Source organism: Porites lutea, chromosome 7, assembly GCF_958299795.1.
Source record: "Porites lutea chromosome 7, jaPorLute2.1, whole genome shotgun sequence".
NCBI classification, from domain to species: domain Eukaryota; kingdom Metazoa; phylum Cnidaria; class Anthozoa; order Scleractinia; family Poritidae; genus Porites; species Porites lutea.
Window position 1 is genome coordinate 9,788,013 of NC_133207.1, and position 19,498 is coordinate 9,807,510.

At 38.9% G+C, this 19,498-nt stretch overlaps 2 protein-coding genes across 2 annotated transcripts; one reads left to right on the plus strand and one right to left on the minus strand.

Moving 5' to 3' along the window:
• Positions 1–347: 347 nt before the first annotated feature.
• LOC140944305 (tafazzin-like) lies at positions 348–14,611 on the minus strand. The gene is made up of 11 exons (XM_073393461.1): positions 14,467–14,611; positions 11,250–11,378; positions 9,985–10,033; positions 8,882–8,948; positions 8,554–8,572; positions 7,932–8,012; positions 7,081–7,122; positions 5,710–5,772; positions 3,043–3,095; positions 1,594–1,671; positions 348–489 (listed from the first exon to the last, which is right to left on the minus strand). The coding sequence occupies exons 1-11, from the start codon at positions 14,576–14,578 to the stop codon at positions 397–399; spliced, it is 786 nt and encodes a 261-aa protein (XP_073249562.1). The 5' UTR covers positions 14,579–14,611; the 3' UTR covers positions 348–396.
• Positions 14,612–14,699: 88 nt separating this feature from the next.
• LOC140944069 (uncharacterized) lies at positions 14,700–19,263 on the plus strand. Its single transcript, XM_073393181.1, has 2 exons — positions 14,700–14,708; positions 15,908–19,263. The coding sequence occupies exon 2, from the start codon at positions 15,926–15,928 to the stop codon at positions 18,740–18,742; it is 2,817 nt and encodes a 938-aa protein (XP_073249282.1). The 5' UTR covers positions 14,700–14,708; positions 15,908–15,925; the 3' UTR covers positions 18,743–19,263.
• Positions 19,264–19,498: the final 235 nt, after the last annotated feature.

Here is a 19,498-nt window from a genome sequence, read left to right on the forward strand (position 1 = left end):
CCCACCTGTCATGTAAACGCGATCAAATTAAATAAGAGATTATATGGACAGGCGAGTTATCCTACCTAAGCGGGTTCCCTGACATACCTGGGGTTCCCCACCTCCATGTAAACAGGCCCTAAAATAATATTCCAACATACAGCCGTAATGGCAAGCTTTGTCTTAGCTTTGTGGAAATGAAGAGAATTTTACAAACAGACATTTTAAAGATATACGGTATTTATTGAATTGCTCCGTGCTCCGTTTACAAATAAAAGAGTTTCAAAATGAATCAAAAGCTGGACTTTCCTTCTGTACTATATAAAAATGAATACACCCTAAAGCTAGCTTTGTAATCAAAATTCAAATTCTGCTATAAATTAGTTTTAATAGAAACATAGCGCTACGGAAATTCTGTCATCTCCATTTACTATGTAACAGCCGTGTTTCTTCTTTAAGCTCTTTAAATCTTTCTTGAATCTGATCAGTGATCTGTTTTCTGGCTTCCATCTGCAAGGTACAAATAATATAACAATCATTTCGACTTTTTTTTTCCCACGAGATTAGAGACTGTTCAAACAGTCTCCGAGGACTGATAAGCCCCTTAAATCCCAGATCGACTTAGAATTTGGAAATGTTGGTTTTGGTTAATAAAATGAGGAATTTAAATTGGACAACCAGAAAAAACACCCTTGGTTTGAGAACCAACAACAAACGCAGTTCACATTGTAAGCGTCACGACCAAGAATCAATCACATAACTTACGACTGACGGACCAGCGTCATTCTATTGGTTAAACTAACAGTGAAATTACACGCTTAGGACGGCAGAGGAGAGAAGACGGCAAACCTTGTGTGACAAGTGTGGCAATGATTTTGTTTAAAAAACATTTCCGCCACACTTCACCTTCCTTTAAACAGATCTCTTGGTAAAACACCAGAGCACTAATAACCGAAAGTGACATCTTTTTTCCCCATGATGTACACTACAAGACGACTGTGCCCATTTACTGTTTTCACCAAATATCATTTTTATTTTATTTTATTTTATTTTATTAGCTTTGCCCTGAAGAATACAGAGAAAAAAAAAACAATGAAGATATACAAACACTAGTGATAAGAACGTAACAATACACTAATAATAACTTAAATATTTGGACAGGGACACCGCAACAGCTAAAGCCAATTACTGCGGACCTAAAAAATAAAAGGATATAAAAGTAGCAATTTAAATCACATACAGCAGCTAATTTATTGGTCTAAAAACCTGGCTGTGTTACATTTGAAGCAAATACTTTTGAAGCTCCTTGGAGAGTCTGGGTCATAGTTTATTGCTAGAGCCCGCGAGTAATAACCGTAAAGAACAGATTTAAAGTTCTCAAAAGTAACATTATCTAGGTCAAGTCTAGTAATAAGCAGGTTCCAAAGGTTTCAAACCAAATAGGGGCCCCAAAAAAGAGAAGATGCTTCAGAAGAAACTCAAAGAGGCTCCAAACAAATTTCCGAACGATTCGTTTATGTTTCCTTTCTCACTCTCCCTCTTCCGCTTTCGTTTTTTTTTTCTCCCCACCATCTAAACGCCTGAAACAAGTTATGTATTAAGATTTTGACTCACTGCAGTCTTTTTTGCTTTTCTATATTCCTCCACAGTGTCTGTAAATTCCATTGGTTCTCCTATCAGCACCGTTACTCGCTTCAGGAGAAAAGACAAACATTTCGCTTAAGTCAAAAATACCTTTGTTTTGGCTTGTCGATTAACTTTTACTTTAAATCACTGTCAAGTTCAGTCAACGGGTGATTTGGCTTGTAAGAACAAAACGTCGTGGAACAGTTTCTTCTTCCCTCAAACGGAATTATTCATTTATCCTAGAAGCAGACCAGTGAAAACCTAACACAAGACACAATAGTCTTGACAACGGTTTTCTCAACAGCTGACGGAAAATGACAGTGTAGAGACAAGAACTGACTACAGTGCACTGTTTAAAAAACAAGCACGAGTGTATTATCAGGTTTAAAAACTAGAGGCGAAGCCGAGAGTTTTTCAACATAATAATACACTCCTGTTCCTTTTTTGAACAGCTCTAATATTTGACGAAGATCAACTCATTCTTGCACTAACATTAAGATTTGGGGTTATTTTGGTCTAAAAAATTGAACGTAAAATTTAGCCGTGTCTTAAACGTAAAGTTTAGCCGCTCGTTAAACATTAATTTCTTTTGTTTTTTCTTTAGGAATTAGTAATAAGGTTTTGAATTTGTGTTTCATACACCAACGAGAACATACTTTTCATTGAACCCGTTTGAACAGCGAAGTTTTCTTCAGATGGCGCTCATTAAAGATACTTTTGTATGCTTTCTGAGTCCCGGCCTTGTATTAATAAAATACCGGTGTATGTCCGTGTTCTGAGAGGCACTTAAAATAAAGATGAGAAGTCGTTACGCCATGTTTCCATGGTAGCAAAATTTTTGGATGACAACAAACCGATAAAGTCACTTAAAAGTCTATTCGCACTTTTTCAAACTTCACCGATCTTATTCAATTTCATTTATTTTGGCAAATCTTGGCGAAATTTTCTTTGGGACCGTATCTATCGTTGTCGAAGTTTAAAAAAAAAAGCGACAATTTTTGTGGTTGTGTTTTCCTACTCCATAAGGTGAAACTAGGAAGTTTCATGTCGTAGTGGTGCAACAACGGCAAAGAAATGTACAAAACAGCGTGATTCACGTGCAAAGTTGTTTGTTAATATAAACATATTATTTTTTGCCGTTCTCCTTGCCGTCGCCGTCGTCGTTGGTTTTGTTGTCATCTAGAAATAGTACTATCGTGGTAACGTGACGTCACACTTCTCCTCTCTATTGAAACCTGGATATAAGCTGGACTGTATGGCATGTCCTTTAGTCTCCAAATTACCCAGGTTTCACTGTATTCAGAAACACCGTTAACAAAAAAATTCTTCCATTCTTTCTAAGGAAAGTAATGAAAAACTCGCAGCTCTACAAAGACTGTCATTTGAAAAAATAAAGTTAAGGCCACTCATGTAAACTGAGTTTTTTAGTTCACTGACCTGCATTATTCGCGGAATGTAAGGACTTTGGTTAGGCAAAACATCATCCATTCCTGTAAAGAGTTTTCAAAGATATCTGCATATTAATGAAAAATTCTTTCATAGGCCATTTCCGAGTTCCCCCGGGCCTCTGTATCAAAACGAGGTTAAGTGCTCAGCCTTTGATATGAAAATGTTTTTCATTCTCATGCAAATAAACTCATCTTCACAAGAAAGGTTGTGCATTTCGCCTCATTTTGAAAGTGAGGGTTTTCGGAACTCGGAAGTGGCCTAATTCTGCGTTACTAAAATTGAATGTTTGCTCGTCGGTCTGCCACATTCGAATCAGTTAACAATTACTAGGGAGTTAGGTCTCGGTTAAACAGTCACAATGTTATCTCAGCGTTTAAACAGTTCTTGAGAACCGACCTTGTGACCGTTTAGGAGTCACTAGCCAATCCACACGAGATTTTTTTTGGAGAATTTGGTGAGTGCGGGACAGCGAGGGCTATTTTCTTGTTTACCCACCCTCTTGCGGTCGCGGTCAATAAATCTCCCCTCGCATTTATTTTCATACGCGCTTTCAATGGTCTCCATTAAAAGAGAAAATAGAAGGTCTGTCATTAGGCCGCTAAAGAGACATGGTTACCCCCCTTGTGGAATGGTGTGAGCAGACTCTCTCGACGAGAATCCTGAGACAATATAATCAAGACCCAGATCAAGACCGTTTGTCCGGGTTTTAAGCAACCACGACGACAATAAGAGTTCACGAGTCTTTTACACTTTTTAGCGGTAATACTTCCGAGTATTCTAACTCTGTCAATCGGCCATTTTCACAAAGAGATCATTTCAGTCATTTGACTGCAACTACCAGAATCCAAGGATCGCGTTTGATTTCTTGATCAATTTGTTTTCTTATTCAGGTCCAGAACAGCAATAACAATTTTTGGCCAAAATCATGCCGTCGTGAAAATGGCCTGTTTGGTCAATGGAATAAGCGAAGTTCCTGCGGCTGAGTTCTTAGGGGGCCACTGTCAAGTTCAAAGGAAGATACGTCGTCTCGCGTCCGTGTAAGAAAAAGTATGATGCACGCAGAGTTGTTGAAAATGTGGATCAAAACTGAAACAAAGTCTATGGCACCAAGGTATTTAAGGTACAGAACCGGTGGGCTCCACTAGATGAGCGCCCCGCGGTCTGCCAAGAGGTATGCCGCGCCGGGTTCAAATCCTGGCCGGACCGACACTCACTACACTCAGGGTCTTTAAATAACTGACGAAAAAGTGCTGCTTTTGAAATGACATCTACAAACAGTTTAGCCTGTTCCAGGCTCTTAGATAGTCGGGGCCGCTGAATTGAAAAAGCACGAACACGAAAATAAAACAGGAGGAAACTGGGGAGAGCAGGGCCTTCCTTTTCCCTTTTTCCCACCCCGCCAACTCTTCGCGTGCCTTTTACTTTCGCTTCTTCCCCACTATCTGAGAGCCTGGAACAGGCTACAAACAGTTAGACTTTCTAGTCTTTCGGCCACAACCCCAGTCGCAGCCCTTGCTCATGTAAGAACTCTGTAAGAATTCCCCTGCTGTGGGATGTTGAACAACCCGTCTATAAAGACTGTAGGGGACGTAATCCCCTTTGTATAGTTAGTGTCAAATTCATGAGGCTTACTGCGAAAGAAACCTCAATCGCTAGCTGAGAAGTATTAGACGAAATATATCGCATCGCTATTCAAGGAATTTTTTGAAGGCATTATTATAAAAGTTAGTGCTCTTAGTCTTAAGGTAAAAGACTTGTTGTTTGGCTTCACTTTATTAAAAACAAAAAACAAAAACAAAAAAAAAAAAAAACAGACCAGAAAAATTGTTGTCCTCGCTCGTTGGCGATTATCGATTATTAAATTTAGCGAGCTTTTCTGACCTGCAATACAACAACCAGACAGCAGAACTGCAAAGTGTGTTTGTAATAGTTTTTTTCATTTTGTTTATAGGTCAGTCGAACATGCAGGGTAAGATTTCCGTGTAACCCCATACATTCATTAATTATCCATAAATCTATTGTTCAAAGAAAACAAAATTCATGTGATTTCGATTTTCAAGGACTTTTCAAGGACAGGATGCTTTTTCAAGGACTTTTCAAGGCCAGTGCGAACCATGTAATGTGATGCATTTGTCCACTCGACAATAATTTCGTCCATTCGCACTACTCGTACGACTCGACAACTTTTTGAAGAGGACCCTTAACTAATGAGATGCACCGACATGATAACTTGTCCAGTTGTACGAGTTGTAAAAAATTTTTTCCCCTCGTATAAGAGGGGAGGGGAGGGGGGCGACACTATCGTACATGAGTGGAAAGTCCTGAGGGGAGTGGACTTACAGTACGACCGGGAAAACCGTGAAAACCGTGAACACTTGAAATATCTCAGGAGTGTTACATGTGTTATGACCAATCACAACAATATCAGGACACGTGAACTGGCCTCAAAACCACACACTAATGAACGTTCTTGCTTGCAGTTTAGTTTTCTCATGCACAATTGGCTGTTCTCTTGCAAGACAATAACATAATTATCATTAATACTTCTGGTGCTCACGGTTTTCCCAGTTTGACTGTAACAAGATTTACAATTATCTTGTAGCTTACTAATTAGATATACCTACTTGACCATACTTGGCAATAATAACAACTTGCCTTCATGCCAAAATGGTACAACTATTGGAGTGACCTGGGCCTCTGCTATGAGCCTGCCAACACCTAACAAAAAAATTGAAAATCCTAATTATATACCGAGTGCAGATCAAGACCTTTAAACTAACTGATCATCACTAATTTCCTCTAGAACACCCTGTAATAAACGGTCTGTAATGTTGGGGTTACTCTAACATGCCGGGTAAAGCACTTACCGGTACAGAAAATTATATGAGTAAATCTGGGTCCGATTAGAATGGCTTGAAGCGTTTTTCCAATTAATTGTCCAGTTCTACAGGAAAGTCAAGTATGCATGGAAAACTGACCATGAAAAGGGTGAATAAGCAGAGTACGTTGGAGAGAAATCATTCACAAGTTTTGTTCCTGAAGTGCATATAGGGAGCTAGCCTGTGACGCAGATGTTCTGGCAGGGGCACCAACATTCCAGCCCACGTAAAACCTCAAAATTACTACTAAACATCTACAATGACAAGCACATCTACACTGACACACAAGGATTTATGGATTTAAAAGATGAGAGTCAAAGTCTACAGGGAGGGAAGTTTACATCTTGTGAAGAGCATGGAATCACCAGACTGGCTACCAGGAATGACAGAACCTTGTTCAAGGTTCCCCACAACTTGGCACAACTGCAGTGAGAATTGAACTTGTAACAGCACTACAAAATATGTGTTATGGGAATCAGCATTAAGATGAGATGGACAGGACGCTCAGAAAGCAGGTGGGTGAAGAAAATTGTACAAACAACACCAAAAAATTTAACCCCCAACTCAGTTTAATAACAAAGAAAGTGTCAACCTCAGTAATTTCTGGAAAATAGGGACTCTAGGATAGGGAGAGACTTTGGAAGTTTAGTCTACCAAAGAGTAGCAAAATTCAGCTAAACTAAGTCTAATATAGGCCAAGGGTTCCTGGGTCCCAGCGGCACATTCCTACCCAAACATTTCTAAGTAACCAATTCCCCGGCCCCCTCCAGGGAAATTTCCATACGAGCATTATTGTGCAGGTTTACACACCAATTGATGAAGACAAGGACAATTCTGAGCAATTTAATGGGCAACTACCACAAGAGGTCATTAAAGTGATGTGCTGAGCCATGATATCACAAAATCATAGTATGGAGCTAGAGATTTCAACAAGCAGAAAGAAGGGACCCATAGTGGATTGGAAAGCATTACTGGACCATTTGATACCCAGATATTCAATAAACACCCAGTTAAGGAGGGCATCCATCTGAGATGGGAAATGGACACAAAACAAGATTGGGTCAAGTGGAGAAGACCTGCTGCCCAATGCGCACAGCAGTGTGGTAGGCCGGGAATTAAGTCAAAGCATAAACTAAGATCAACTTACCCCATTTCAGTCTCTTGATGGCATCATTCATATTAATGGCACCTAAAAGAGAGAATTTTACCATCAACACAAGTCCTATCAGTGAAATAACTGCAACAAAATGACAAATAGTGCAAATTAAATGGTTGATCATTTAATTAATTACCCGCTAATTAATTTGCATTTTTTTTAACTAAAATAATCCAAAGCAACAAAGCTTGAGTAATATACAGGAATGGACACTGAATCTGAAGTTGGGTGACATAAATGTAAGACAAAGAATAGACACTACTTTTTATAAATAAATTCAATGTTTCTGACTTCATACTTTTTTTTTCCAAGGGTAAAATTGCATGGGCAAAATTAGGGGTGGTTCCTTTGAAATTTTGTATTATTTTAAAATTATAGAATTCTATCTCTGTCAGAAAAAGAAAAGTATCTAGAATAGAGCTGTTAAGTGTCCCCGCCTTCCCTTTTGACAGTTCTGGATCCACTCCTGAATTATATAGAGATTGTCTGAAGGGAAACAAAAAGTACTTCGAGTTTAAGTGGGAAGATTGAGTTACCGACCGGGGAGGGTAAAATGTAACAACTGTACTCTTAACCTAGTCTTAAATGTTATTGTATCCAGAGGACAAAGCTATTATGGCTTACGAAAAACAACCACAATTGGCAATAATATTGACTGTGGCTTTGTGGTGTGCTTGTGTCCAGATCAACAATATGAGTGTTTGTTGAATTTATGTTATTATTATAAAAAAGAGCCAGTTTTACAACATCGATTAGTAATTCATTTGTTTGTTGGTTTGATTGTGCATTGGTTCATTCAATGATCTCTTTTTCTTCTAATAGTAAATTTATATTAATTTTACCTTCAGGAAAGATATGAATCCATTCTCCTTGATTAAGACGTTCAAGCGCTACTTCCATTCCTTTCTGATGAACACCATCCCCTGTTCAAAAATCGTACTCAGTCAACATGAACAAATCAATGAATATGGAATGTTCACTTACAGTCAGACCAGGTCAGCGAAGGTCAGAATACTGTACCTCCCAAGATTCCATATCCATTGGTAGTTGTAGATTTCAGATTCATCTTTGCATTCTTGCATGAATAATAAGCCGAGAATTCATCCGCGAGGCAGTTGATGTGTGTAATCTAACAAATTTCCATTCAAAGATTTTCAACCTTACCAAATACAGAGAAGTTCTCGTAAAATATTCACTGCTCATTACACATACAGGAGTTCTGACCTGAATTTGACACTAGTCATACGGGAACAACTATTAAAATAAACTAACTCATTTTTCAAAATAATAATCAAATCATCAAGGGGTTACGCTTGACCTGTCTTGACGGTAAGTGATCTGTTTCACAGCATAACATTCCTTAACATTAATGACTTAATTTTTTTAAAATTAAATTTTATTGTTCTTTAATTAGTAAGACTTCTTTATACAGTGTAAATGAAAAATTGTTTCATAGTGACTTACCTCTAACAACAGGAATTGCCTGGAAAGAATGTCAAAATGATTTTATTAACTTTTGACTTTCTGCAAAAGCCTGCTGGTTTACACTAAGGAAGTAAAGTATGCATTATATTTACTTTATAGCATTAATATCCAAATTTTCAACAAACAATAATAATTACCTGTATTATATTATTTTTAGTAACAAAAAAATTTAATGGTTTGTTAAATGCAAATTAAAGGTTGGTTTGCCTGCAACATGGCTAATGGAAACTGGTTGTAAACATGAGAAATAAATAATATTATTATTTGTTTTATGCCCTGGGGTAGTAAGAGGGATTACATCACTTACCTTTGCTCTACTGAAAAAAGCACAACGAAACGGAGTTGCAAACAAAAGTTCACGGGCACCGAGAGTCCTGTAAAGAGAAACAAAAGCAGGCAATGTAGATTATTCCAATGAAATTAGATATTTTGTCTGACAAAAGGCATAATGTGTCAATAGGGTAGCATAGATGACCTGCGGTAACTTTGCACCAGTCACAAGATACATGTATTCCTCATCAATGATTTATTTCATGTTTGACAAGCAGTTTATTTACATTTTACATTATTTACCACCACCAAGGTAAAATAATGTTTACAACAAAAATGTTGAGTGACTTGCAATGCTCTAAATCATGCCCATTGAAAAAGATGAACCATTAAGGTGTAGACCTTCATGTGATATTGCTCCTTTTCTTTTTCTGGTGACCATTTTTTTATGTCTACCATCCATAAATTTTTATTTATTTCAAGTTGCCAAAAGGCAAATTGAGACAAGTAGGGGTTGAAGCATTGTTTCAGTTATCTCTATACTTGATGTACACCTGTAGTTGGCTGCTTTTGTTCTTCAGTCATTATTGTTTGATTTTCTATGAGCCCAATGCAACCCCTTTGAAACTTTGAGGCACTTACCCAAGTCAGAACTGGCTGGCCAAAATAACAGTTTTGAAAATAACCTTGGTTTCACTTGGAGAGTTTTCCCTAAAAACCCACCAGTCTCTACTATTTAGGAATAGGCTGATCCCACTGATTTAGCTGGAGGTCTAGTGTTGAATGAAAGTGGAATTCCCTTTACAGCAGAGCTGTTCTGGTCGGCCAGTTCTGGTAACGGAAACCTTGAAGTCAGCCCCAACGGCGTTAGTGGTTAAGAAGGAGATGACTGTACCTAATAACTTCCTCAACGGGCAAATGAATTAAGATTGTTTAGGAAATCAACATTACAAAAGAACTGTAATCAATCTCGCTGATAAAAAAATATTAATTTTTTAAAATTCGGGCTAGTTAAAATGACTTTTGGGCTAGTACATGCTAGCTACAGCTTGCCCAAATGGTAAGCTGTAAAACTGACTTTCTTTACACCCTGACAGTGCTCAACATAACAAAGAGGTCTTCACTTATGACAGCACTCACCATCTGACCTTCTTATGTGTATTTAAAACAGTCCGTATTTTCATTAGTCCTTGAAAATAAATAACAAAATTCTGCGTAAGTGTCTAAATAAAATGAAATGTTGAAGGCTCTGTTCTGGGTCTGAATTAATAAAAAAGATTAAAAAGTATTTTTAATAGTCATTCAGTATTCTGAGCTCCTTGGATAAGAGCCTTTGTCTGTAAAAGTACGGACATTTAACGTCACATTTTTTTCATTCTATGTAATGCATCCATGATGATATGAGAACTTTTTCTGGAGTTTCTTGTGAGTTCATTTTTAATGGCAACAAGCGTCAGAGTCGTAGTCTTATCAGAAGCTCAGGGAGTTATGATCTGAGTAAACATTGTTCTTTATTAATCTGCTTTCCTTTCTGGTCCTCACAGTATAGTTAAAACTAGATTGTTGCAATGCATTGTGATTGGTTTAGTTATTCCACTTTTGCTGAGCACTACAAAAATCAAGTAGTCCCAAGCAGAAGAAAATGATCTGAACTAATCACAAGGCATGGAAGCGAGACAGTACTATTAAAGCGTATTCTTCATTTTCTGCTTCCAAAGGTCTCCAAAGCCAACGTTTTTAGTTCTCACCATGACAGATCATATGCAGCAGAGTCAAAAGTGGGTTGGAAGAAAATGGAAACAATCTTATTCTAGCAAATCTTAAACCATCGATTTTGTGACTCTACAGTGTACTTATCATTCTGATTCTTGATTTTGATTCAGTCGTAAGTGCTCTTTACAAGTCCAATTACAACTCTGATCAATACCATCTGGAACCAGCCTTTAGCCATAAAAACTTAAAATTTAATGTTGGAGTAAAAGAAACAATCAAATACAACTTCCATTACCTGTATCTACTTGCTTCAATGGAAAATTGTTGTTTATTCATGATATAAGCACAGAAGACTTGTGTTTGACATTAATTTTACATTTAAATTTACTGTCATGTTTACAATAAAGGTGCTCTGTATGATGCAAATGTAATTCCATCAGCAGAACAATACATTCCATGTTGAACAAATCCCATGGAGTACATTTTCACCACTTGCCCCTTTTTCTGTTTAGTCACTTCCTTCACTAGAAAGTTTCCATAATGGTTGTGTTCAATTATACCGTATTCTACAATAAACAAGGGCGCGCAGTTGGTGTTGTGAATAAAGGGCAGGCATACCCTGTGGTTAATCTTAATTTTGTTAAGTGAGACACCACTTGATCTGAAACACTTAGTAACAAAAATTCTCTTACCCCATAAGCAAGGATCATCAAGACAAGACGTATGATTGCAAACTGTCACCAAAGGCACTCCATCAGGTCTTTCCTCCGCATTTTTCTCCAAGATGTCATAATTGTACTTTCTCACAGAGTTAAACCACTCTAAAAGAGATGCAAAAGCCTTAATCAAGCATAAAAGTGTGAAACAAAGTTTATCTGTTCAAAACTAATTTTTTTTTAAATTTTTCTTTTAAATCACGAAACTCCAAATATATAATTTATTAAATTTTAGGATGAGGTTCTTGTGATTAAAAAAATAACAATAATCATTCATTATTTACATAGTGCTTTGTAAATGGCTCTATGGTGTTTAACAACAAATATTGGGGGTTATGTAGCAGCTGCTCAGAAAAGAAGTCACCAGTTGTGCCTAACACTGATTCCAAACAATACTGAAATAATAATAATTGAAAGAATAACATGTCCTTGTTTTCTGCGACCAATCAGGAGAGACCTTATGAGCAGCTCCTATACAACTGAGTATTGGAACTGTAAAAAATAATAATAATAATAATAATAATAATAATAATAATAATAATAATAATAATAATAATAAAAGAATGAAATGCAAAATCTGATAAAGATCAAATATCCTAAAAGCTAGAAACCAAGGATATTAACAACAAAATAGTGCAATAATGTTAAGGTCCACAGAAAATTATGAATAAGCAACAAAATAAATAGGTTAATTCAGTTTAGATTTAAACTTGTTTAAGTTTTCAGCAGATCTAATTTTAAATGGAACAGAATTCCACAGTTTTGGCACTCGAATGCTGAATGCATGGTCTCCAAACGAAACAATGTTTGTACATGGAACTTTCCATAATCAGTAACAACTGATCAGAGGATCGTACAGATCGCGTTGGGACATATCTGTCAAGAAGGTTGGTAATGTGGCCAGGTGCAAGTTCACTCAGTGCCTTGTATGTAGTTAACAAATTTTGAAGACAATGCATTGTTTGATGGGGAGCCAGTGCAGATAAATTAAGATACTGGGTGTAATGTGCTCAAACTTTCTCTTGTTAAACACCAGCCTTCCCGCCATCCTGATCAGCTCACACATGCAGGAAAAACAATCAATGCATTGTTTGAAGAGGAAGAGACACTTTTTTGCGTGTGAATTGTCGAGGCAGAAAGGCCTAGAAAAAATCTGAGAGATATTTGAAAGCTAATACAAACTTTGTGTATTGTACAATCAATGTGACAGTTCAATGTTTCCATCAAGATGAGAACATACTCATGCAAAGGGCGTTGGTCATTTGTTATTACTATATACATACTGAGAAATGCTCACCAAAAAGCTTTGTCGTAAATTTTCGTACGCAAATTAGTTCTAGCCAATCAGAGGAGCGAATGATTGTTTTCACACGTTAAACTCATCAACAATAGATGAGCTTGGGGGAAGGTGCCTGGAAAGATGGTGGGGCCTCGAGCACCGGAGCCGAGCGCGTAGGGTAACCATGACAACCCTGTGAGCGGCAACCACCAGGCACCGTCACACTGACAGAAGACAGTGGAACCATGATACTTACCACATACTTACCGGAAAAGGGGGAGGGAAGGGCGGGGAGCAAAGTCGCCAAGCACCGTCGAAAAGGCAAAAGTGCACGCGCAAATGAGTTGACCTCAAAACCCGAGCTGTAAAACCACGCGACCCCCAGCAGATCCCCCACCACTGCGCATGACCGAGACAAGGGAAACCCCAGACCAGCATTGTTTCGCGTTTAACTTAGCTTAAATTACATTTAACCACATTGAAAAAATGATACGTCCAATCAGAATCGTGAACGATGATTTTCACGTGTGAGAAGAATGATACATCCAATCAGAAGCCACAGAGGTGTTTGAGTTTCACGCCAAAATTCCCGCCTTTTATTGCAGCTAATGCAGTGCCACTTCGTACACATTTAACGAGAAAAGTTTTACTCAAAGAGTTATTCTTGCTAAAAAAGTGGAAAACATTTCACTGTCGATAAAGAAAACGGTACAGAGCCAGCGAAACAACAGCGGAAAGGGAAAAAGAGAATGAGACGTAAGCTTTTGTTGTGCTTTTTGTCAGAGCTACTTTGCCTTTCATTTAAGCTTCAGCTTATATTGAAACCGGCCATTTTACTCAGATTCACTCGTTTTCAATTGTGCATTGAGAACAAATGGTTAAGATTACTTATAGTTCTTGGATTATCTCATATCCTTACCATCATTTATGTTTTTAACAAAAGTTTTTACTAAAAAGCTGATACTTCATTTTCGTTGTCATTTTGCTGTAATGTGTAGCGGCAAATTTTAGCATTTTTGAAAGATTTAAAATAAAAAGGCCGCCAAAATTATGAATTTCTCAGTATGTATATAATAAACACAATACCACATGGACAGTGCTTTGTACGGTTTACTCACTCGTTGTTTTTGTATCAGAAATCTTACTTGTTCACTGCGCTCACTCGTTCAATTTCTGATACGTCAACAACTCGTGCATAAATACCATACGCCAGCACTTTCCATGAAGTATTCTCTATATCATTTGCTATATTAAACATCTTCAAAAATAAGACAAGGTATCATTAAAATTCTATAGTTCTGTCATTGACGTACATTAATCAGATGATTAATCAATGTGATCTTTTTTGCAATAATTATAACTAGCAGCTGGGAGCGATTTGCCTAGGGTGTGCTTCAGAGTTTGATCATATTATTAAAGATTTGCCATAAATATGGTATTCGCAGCTTATTTACTGGAAAATGCACTTTTGGGCATTTGCACCCTAATTTTAAGCCCCACATACCATGGGGGTTTGTATGAACGCCCGGCCCCACCGTGGGGCATTTGCAGCTTTTCCAAAACAAAATGACAAATGCCTGACAAATACCCGGGGGGGGATGGGCACGCTTGGAATTGACTGAGCCATAATTATAAACACCACGACCTTGATTATTCCGGATATTTGACCCCACATAAAGAAAGGAAGCTTGAGTCTTCGGTCTACCGATCGATGCTTCCATGTGTGTAAAGATGCCATAAAGATGCCATAAAGGTTATCATGAAACAGCAGTGCGAGAAACAGAAAAAAATTAAGCTTATTGAGCATGAGTCGTCCTTGATAAGAATAATGATCCAACTAGGAAACCCAATCTTAAGCCCCAAACAGGCCAAATGGGCGACGTAAATCATTTGCGTGTAAAAGCAACATCTTACCCAGGAATATTTTACTGGAAAGCCCAACTAAGCCAAGAATAAAAGCACTCTGAAATCTCCACGAAACCTTTCCAAGAGCAGACGATTTCAACGGCCATTCCATCGGCTCCATGCTGAATCCACCAGAAAACCTCTTACACGACGTAGTTACGTATGCACAGCAAAGGCCATTGAGCATAATTTTTGCGGGCTCGGTTCCAAGAAAACCAAGAGGAGGAACAATGTCCGTCCATGAAGATTTGGTAGGATTTCTGTTAGTATTTTTGGGCTATATGGCGTTTAGTGTAACGTTTTTTTAATTTTCTGAACTTGTTAGTGATACTAAGAATAAGCTTACTGAAACTGCGCTTGTAGAAAGAGCAGTTCTAGTGAGATCGACAGTCAGTTTAATAGGGCGCTGGAACCCTTAAATTTCCTGTTGGGGTGTGCCACCTATCCTTGAGGATTTCTTTGCAACCTACATCTTATAGCAGACAAATTTCCCCCATTTGAAGCTTTTCAACTGAGGCTCCGGAGTCCACGGAGCTCTTGGAACAAGTTGTTTAATTGCGGGTTTTTCTTGTGTTTCTGGTTCTTACGGTTCAAGGTTATCTTCTTCCTGATCAGTTTCCATATTCTCAATACCAAAATCCATATACTTCCTATGGTACTGATGAGGAGAATTTATTTCACAATCACTGATTAACACCAGGCTCCAGCTCCAATTATGCAGTAATTTTTAAGGAGTGACTCCAAGAATAGAATTTTAGGTACAGGATAACCCCTTTGTGGGGTTACTTTAACTCCTAATTTAACTCAAAATCTGGGGTCACTTTTACTTCTAAAAAAGACTTCTTTTAACTCGTAGACTGGAGTTAAAATAACTCAGAAAATGAGGTTATTTTACTCCTTACAAGGCCATTTTAAACCCTTTTTGTAGTTACTTTAACTCTGAAAGTGGAGTAAAAATTTTAATTAGGTACAGGTTGACTCCTTTTGGGGGGTTATTTTAACTCCTCAATATTAACTTCAAATGTGGGGTGATTTTTACTCCTGAAAAAGAGTTCTTTAAACTCCTTTTTGGAGTTAAAATAAGTCCACTGCAAGGAGTTAAATTAACCCTTCTAGTGGAGTTTTTATAACTCCTTGAAAATTGCTTTGCACTAACTTCTAAAACTGACTCTTACTCGATCTGCAAGCGCTTCGCTCAGACAGACGTGCATTTCTTCTTCCAGGTCTTCATCATTGTCTTCTTTTCTATGGGATACTCTTCATGTAATACTCCATCAGAGTGTAACATCTTCATCATCGTCATTATTATCATAATTATCATCATCATCATTGTTTGACAATGCTCTAAAAATAATATCTTTCAAAACATAATTATATTATCGTGGTATCGATAGGTTACTTGGTAAATAATATTTATGTTTTCGTTTAGTCCCTTTGCCATTTTCTTCAGGTTAGTTTTCCCTGTGCAATGGCAGCCAGAGAGGTGCAGTTCAATTTACAGAATGTTTATTGGCATCATGAGCTCATCAGCAGGACACCAGATGAAAATGAATTTGTGAGAGATAACCGCGACAATAGAAATAATGATCTACATAACGCAGTTCTCGTGTCTGATGTCCATGCATGCTTGCGAGAATCACAGAGTTCAAACATCCATGATGTAAATGTAAAAGGTGAAACACCCCTGCACCTTGCAGCCATAAACACATCTCAGGAAGGTTCCAGAGTCATTGATATATTGATCGAAAAGGGAGCAGATGTCAACAAACAAAACAAGTGGGGCCAAACCCCTCTTCATTATGCTGCTATAACAGATAGTTTCCAAAACCTAGAAAAGCTCTTAGGCCTGCCCAACGTCGACGTTAATATTGCAGATTTGAATGGATACAATGCTCTCCATTGTTTAATCTCCTTGGGTAAAGAATCGCGCCTGGATGATTTTGAGGAGTTTGACGTCGCTGAATTTGAAGAAGTAAGGTCCGACTTGATAAAAGCGATTCACCTTCTTGTAGACGCAGGTGTAAGGATCAATTGCCAGACCAACTTTGGGCACAGTGTTCTTCACTTAGCTTCCACGCGAAAAGACAATACTCCTTTGCTGAGATACATTATTTGTAGCTTTCCTGAAGTAGAGCTAAGGGCAAAAAACCAAATGGGTGAGAACTTTTTGCATGTTTACGCAGCGTCAGAAATTTTTGAAGAAATTTCGGACACGTTGGATAAGATTGCCGCTATAAGTTTACCTGTTCTAAAGGATCTGTTGTCCGACAGGAATGTTTTTGGCAGGACTCCGTGGAGTAATATGATAGATGATGCGAACATTTCGGAAGAAGCTTTGCAGACAATTTTGTCATACGGAGTATCCGCACAAACAGCCGATAATCTCGGGAATACAGTATTACACAGGATCGCAGGTGTGTCGACGGGTTTGATGTATTCTAGAATAATGGATTTGCTCATACAAGGCGGAGCTGATATCGATACTGAAAACGTTTATAGAGAATCTCCCGCATTTGTTCTGTTTCTTGAAAAAGTTTTTGACGTTTTTGCAAAATACAAGATGGATTTTAACCGAAAGGACAGATGGGGCCGCAGTCCGCTTGTCTCTATTATGAAGCATAGACCGATTCCAAGTCTTCTTAGAAAACTGATAGAAGAAGGCGCTGCAGACGTAAATACGAAAGATATGTATGGCTCGACTCCCCTTCATTTTGCCGCTTATCACAACTTTCCGGAGCAAGTGGAATTGCTGTTGAAATATGGCGCTGACAGAGATGCCGTGGATGACTTGCAAGACAGACCGCTGGATACTGTCCGACGCCACTGCAGCTTTCTATGTCATAACATGCTAGAGGAAGATGACCTGGGTAAATCGAAGATCCCAAGGAATAGGGCATTCGAAGAGATTCTTTTGAACATGCCAAGGATGCTTCCTTCGTCCAGCATTACGTCTGCACAAGGTGTACAGACAGTGCTTGGCTTACAGGGTCACATGGATGGATTTTCCCAGCACCTCATGACAAGGTACTACTTCAGACCGATGAAGATTGCCACCGAGGTAGAAGCAGTGGTGTCAGAAGTCAACACTCTTGTCGCGTCATTGTGCGGTAAAATAGCCACATATGATTCCAGGTTTGAGATGTCAGTTTTTCCTTCCGGAAGCTCTGCTGAAGGAACTAAAGTGGGACGTCCAGATGAATTCGACTTTGTTCTATGCCTTGACAAGTTCAACGACAAGACTGCAGTTGTGATGACGGAAGAATGTCTAGAAACTGGTTATGCGTGTCTTCGATTTACAGAAACTCCAGTTTCTAAGGAATATCTGCCGTTTTGCGACGCAGGTGGTTATTTCCTGGCGCTACCAATTCTGCAACATTTTTTCAGGTACCTAAGACGGGCTTTAAACGAAACAGAATTGTGGACATCTGGAAATTTGTACTACAATTTCGAGGACAAGATGGAGGTCCTTCACGGTAAGCCGGTGTTTAACTTTTGTGTGTATTGGATGGGGTCAGTATACAAACAACTGAAGATGAGCATTGACTTAGTCCCGGCGGTTTACAAGCGCGGATGGTGGCCACCTAACATCAATACAAACGAAATCCTTCTTATGAATGAAAATGTCATTGATGCAGGCTGTTTCCTGATGCTTCAGACGAAAGTTCAAGACTTTGACAAGAGGAGGCATCTTTTGAACGACAGCATAAGTCACACGTGCAACATTCTCGAGGGCGACGAAAACTTTGTCAAAAGGAGAATGCTGAGAATCTCTGCCACACCTGCAGAGATAGCTCTGATGAAAACCTTGCCAGAAAAGTTTCGACATGCTTATGCCCTTGCAAAAATAGTGAAAACCAAAGAGGTGTGTCCAGAGATTGAAATTGATAAGCTCCCAACAAATCGTTATTATATGCTGAAGAAATTCAATGAGAGGAAACCATTCACGGTGAAACCACCTTCAGTGATCAAGAGCTACATGTTAAAAAACTGTACATTTTACCTTTTTCAAGAAATGCGCCGTCGTTCGGAGCAGAGCTATGCACAATTGAACATCGCTGAACTTGCCGCAAAGTTGTACGAGCAGCTGTTGGTATTTGCCGATGAGCATTCTTTGAAGCCATACTTTCTCCCTTTCTCCGACGTATTTGAGTTTGAAAAGGACGAACCAAAAACTGCTTACACGGATTTCCTACTAAAGCTCCAACGCGAGTTAAGCTTGAAGTTAGCACTCGGTATTTTAAACCATCCCTTTCCTGAAATGTGCGTGGCATCTAAAATTGAATGATTGCCTTTTGAGTGGTAGCAGTCACAGCTTCTTTCCTTTACAACGTAAAAGACCCGTTAAAAACCCCAACTGGCGAGAGGCAACCAGTTACTAAACTAGAAGCGGAGCTGAGGACTTGAATTCGGAATTGTTGAGAAACTACTTCAGCTAGTGGTCAAAACATAGCCTGAAACAGAGCAGGCGCTCCATTTCTGGTGAGCAAAGCAAGTCGCTCTCGCAACCCCTTTCGCATGCCACTCATGCGTTTCTTCTCGTGACTTCCGTAAATGGAGAGAAAACAGACGACATTTCGCCACGCCACCAACGGTTTCCCCGCAAAATGACGTCTGAGAAACGAGCGCAGAAATTCCATACTGATGACGCATCAGTAGCTAGATCTGGGTAGTGCTTCTGATTGGTCGTGCCGCGTGGGAAACGTGCTTCAGCCAATCAAAAGCATTACCCGGTTTTGGGTAGTGACGCGTCATCAGACGTCACTTCTTGGGGAAACCGTTGGTGGCGTCGCGAATGTCATCTGTTTTCTAAGGACTCTGATAACCCACAATAGCTCAGACAATGTCGTCAAATGGGTACTTCATAGAAAAAACATTCGACACCCCTCCTCCTCCCCCCCCCCCCCCCCCCTCCATTCAAAGTTGGGGTATTGGTTGTTTCCTACCATCTTGAGCCCGAATACCAGCACAAAATTGCATGGAGGGGGTAGGGGAGGAAAAGCTACATTTTTCTCGTGTGAAGTCGGCGAAATGTCAGAGGCCC

What these genes read in the sequence shown, in the direction of transcription:
- LOC140944069 (XM_073393181.1), top strand. Translation starts at nt 15,926, where the DNA reads ATGGCAGCCAGAGAGGTGCAGTTCAATTTACAGAATGTTTATTGGCAT.
- LOC140944305 (XM_073393461.1), bottom strand. Translation starts at nt 14,578, where the DNA reads ATGGAGCCGATGGAATGGCCGTTGAAATCGTCTGCTCTTGGAAAGGTT. An exon ending in ACACATAAGAAGGTCAGATG is followed by an intron (nt 8,949 to 9,984) that starts GTGAGTGCTGTC and finishes TTCTCTTTACAG; the next exon opens with GACTCTCGGTGCCCGTGAAC. An exon ending in GATTCATATCTTTCCTGAAG is followed by an intron (nt 7,123 to 7,931) that starts GTAAAATTAATA and finishes TCTCTCTTTTAG; the next exon opens with GTGCCATTAATATGAATGAT.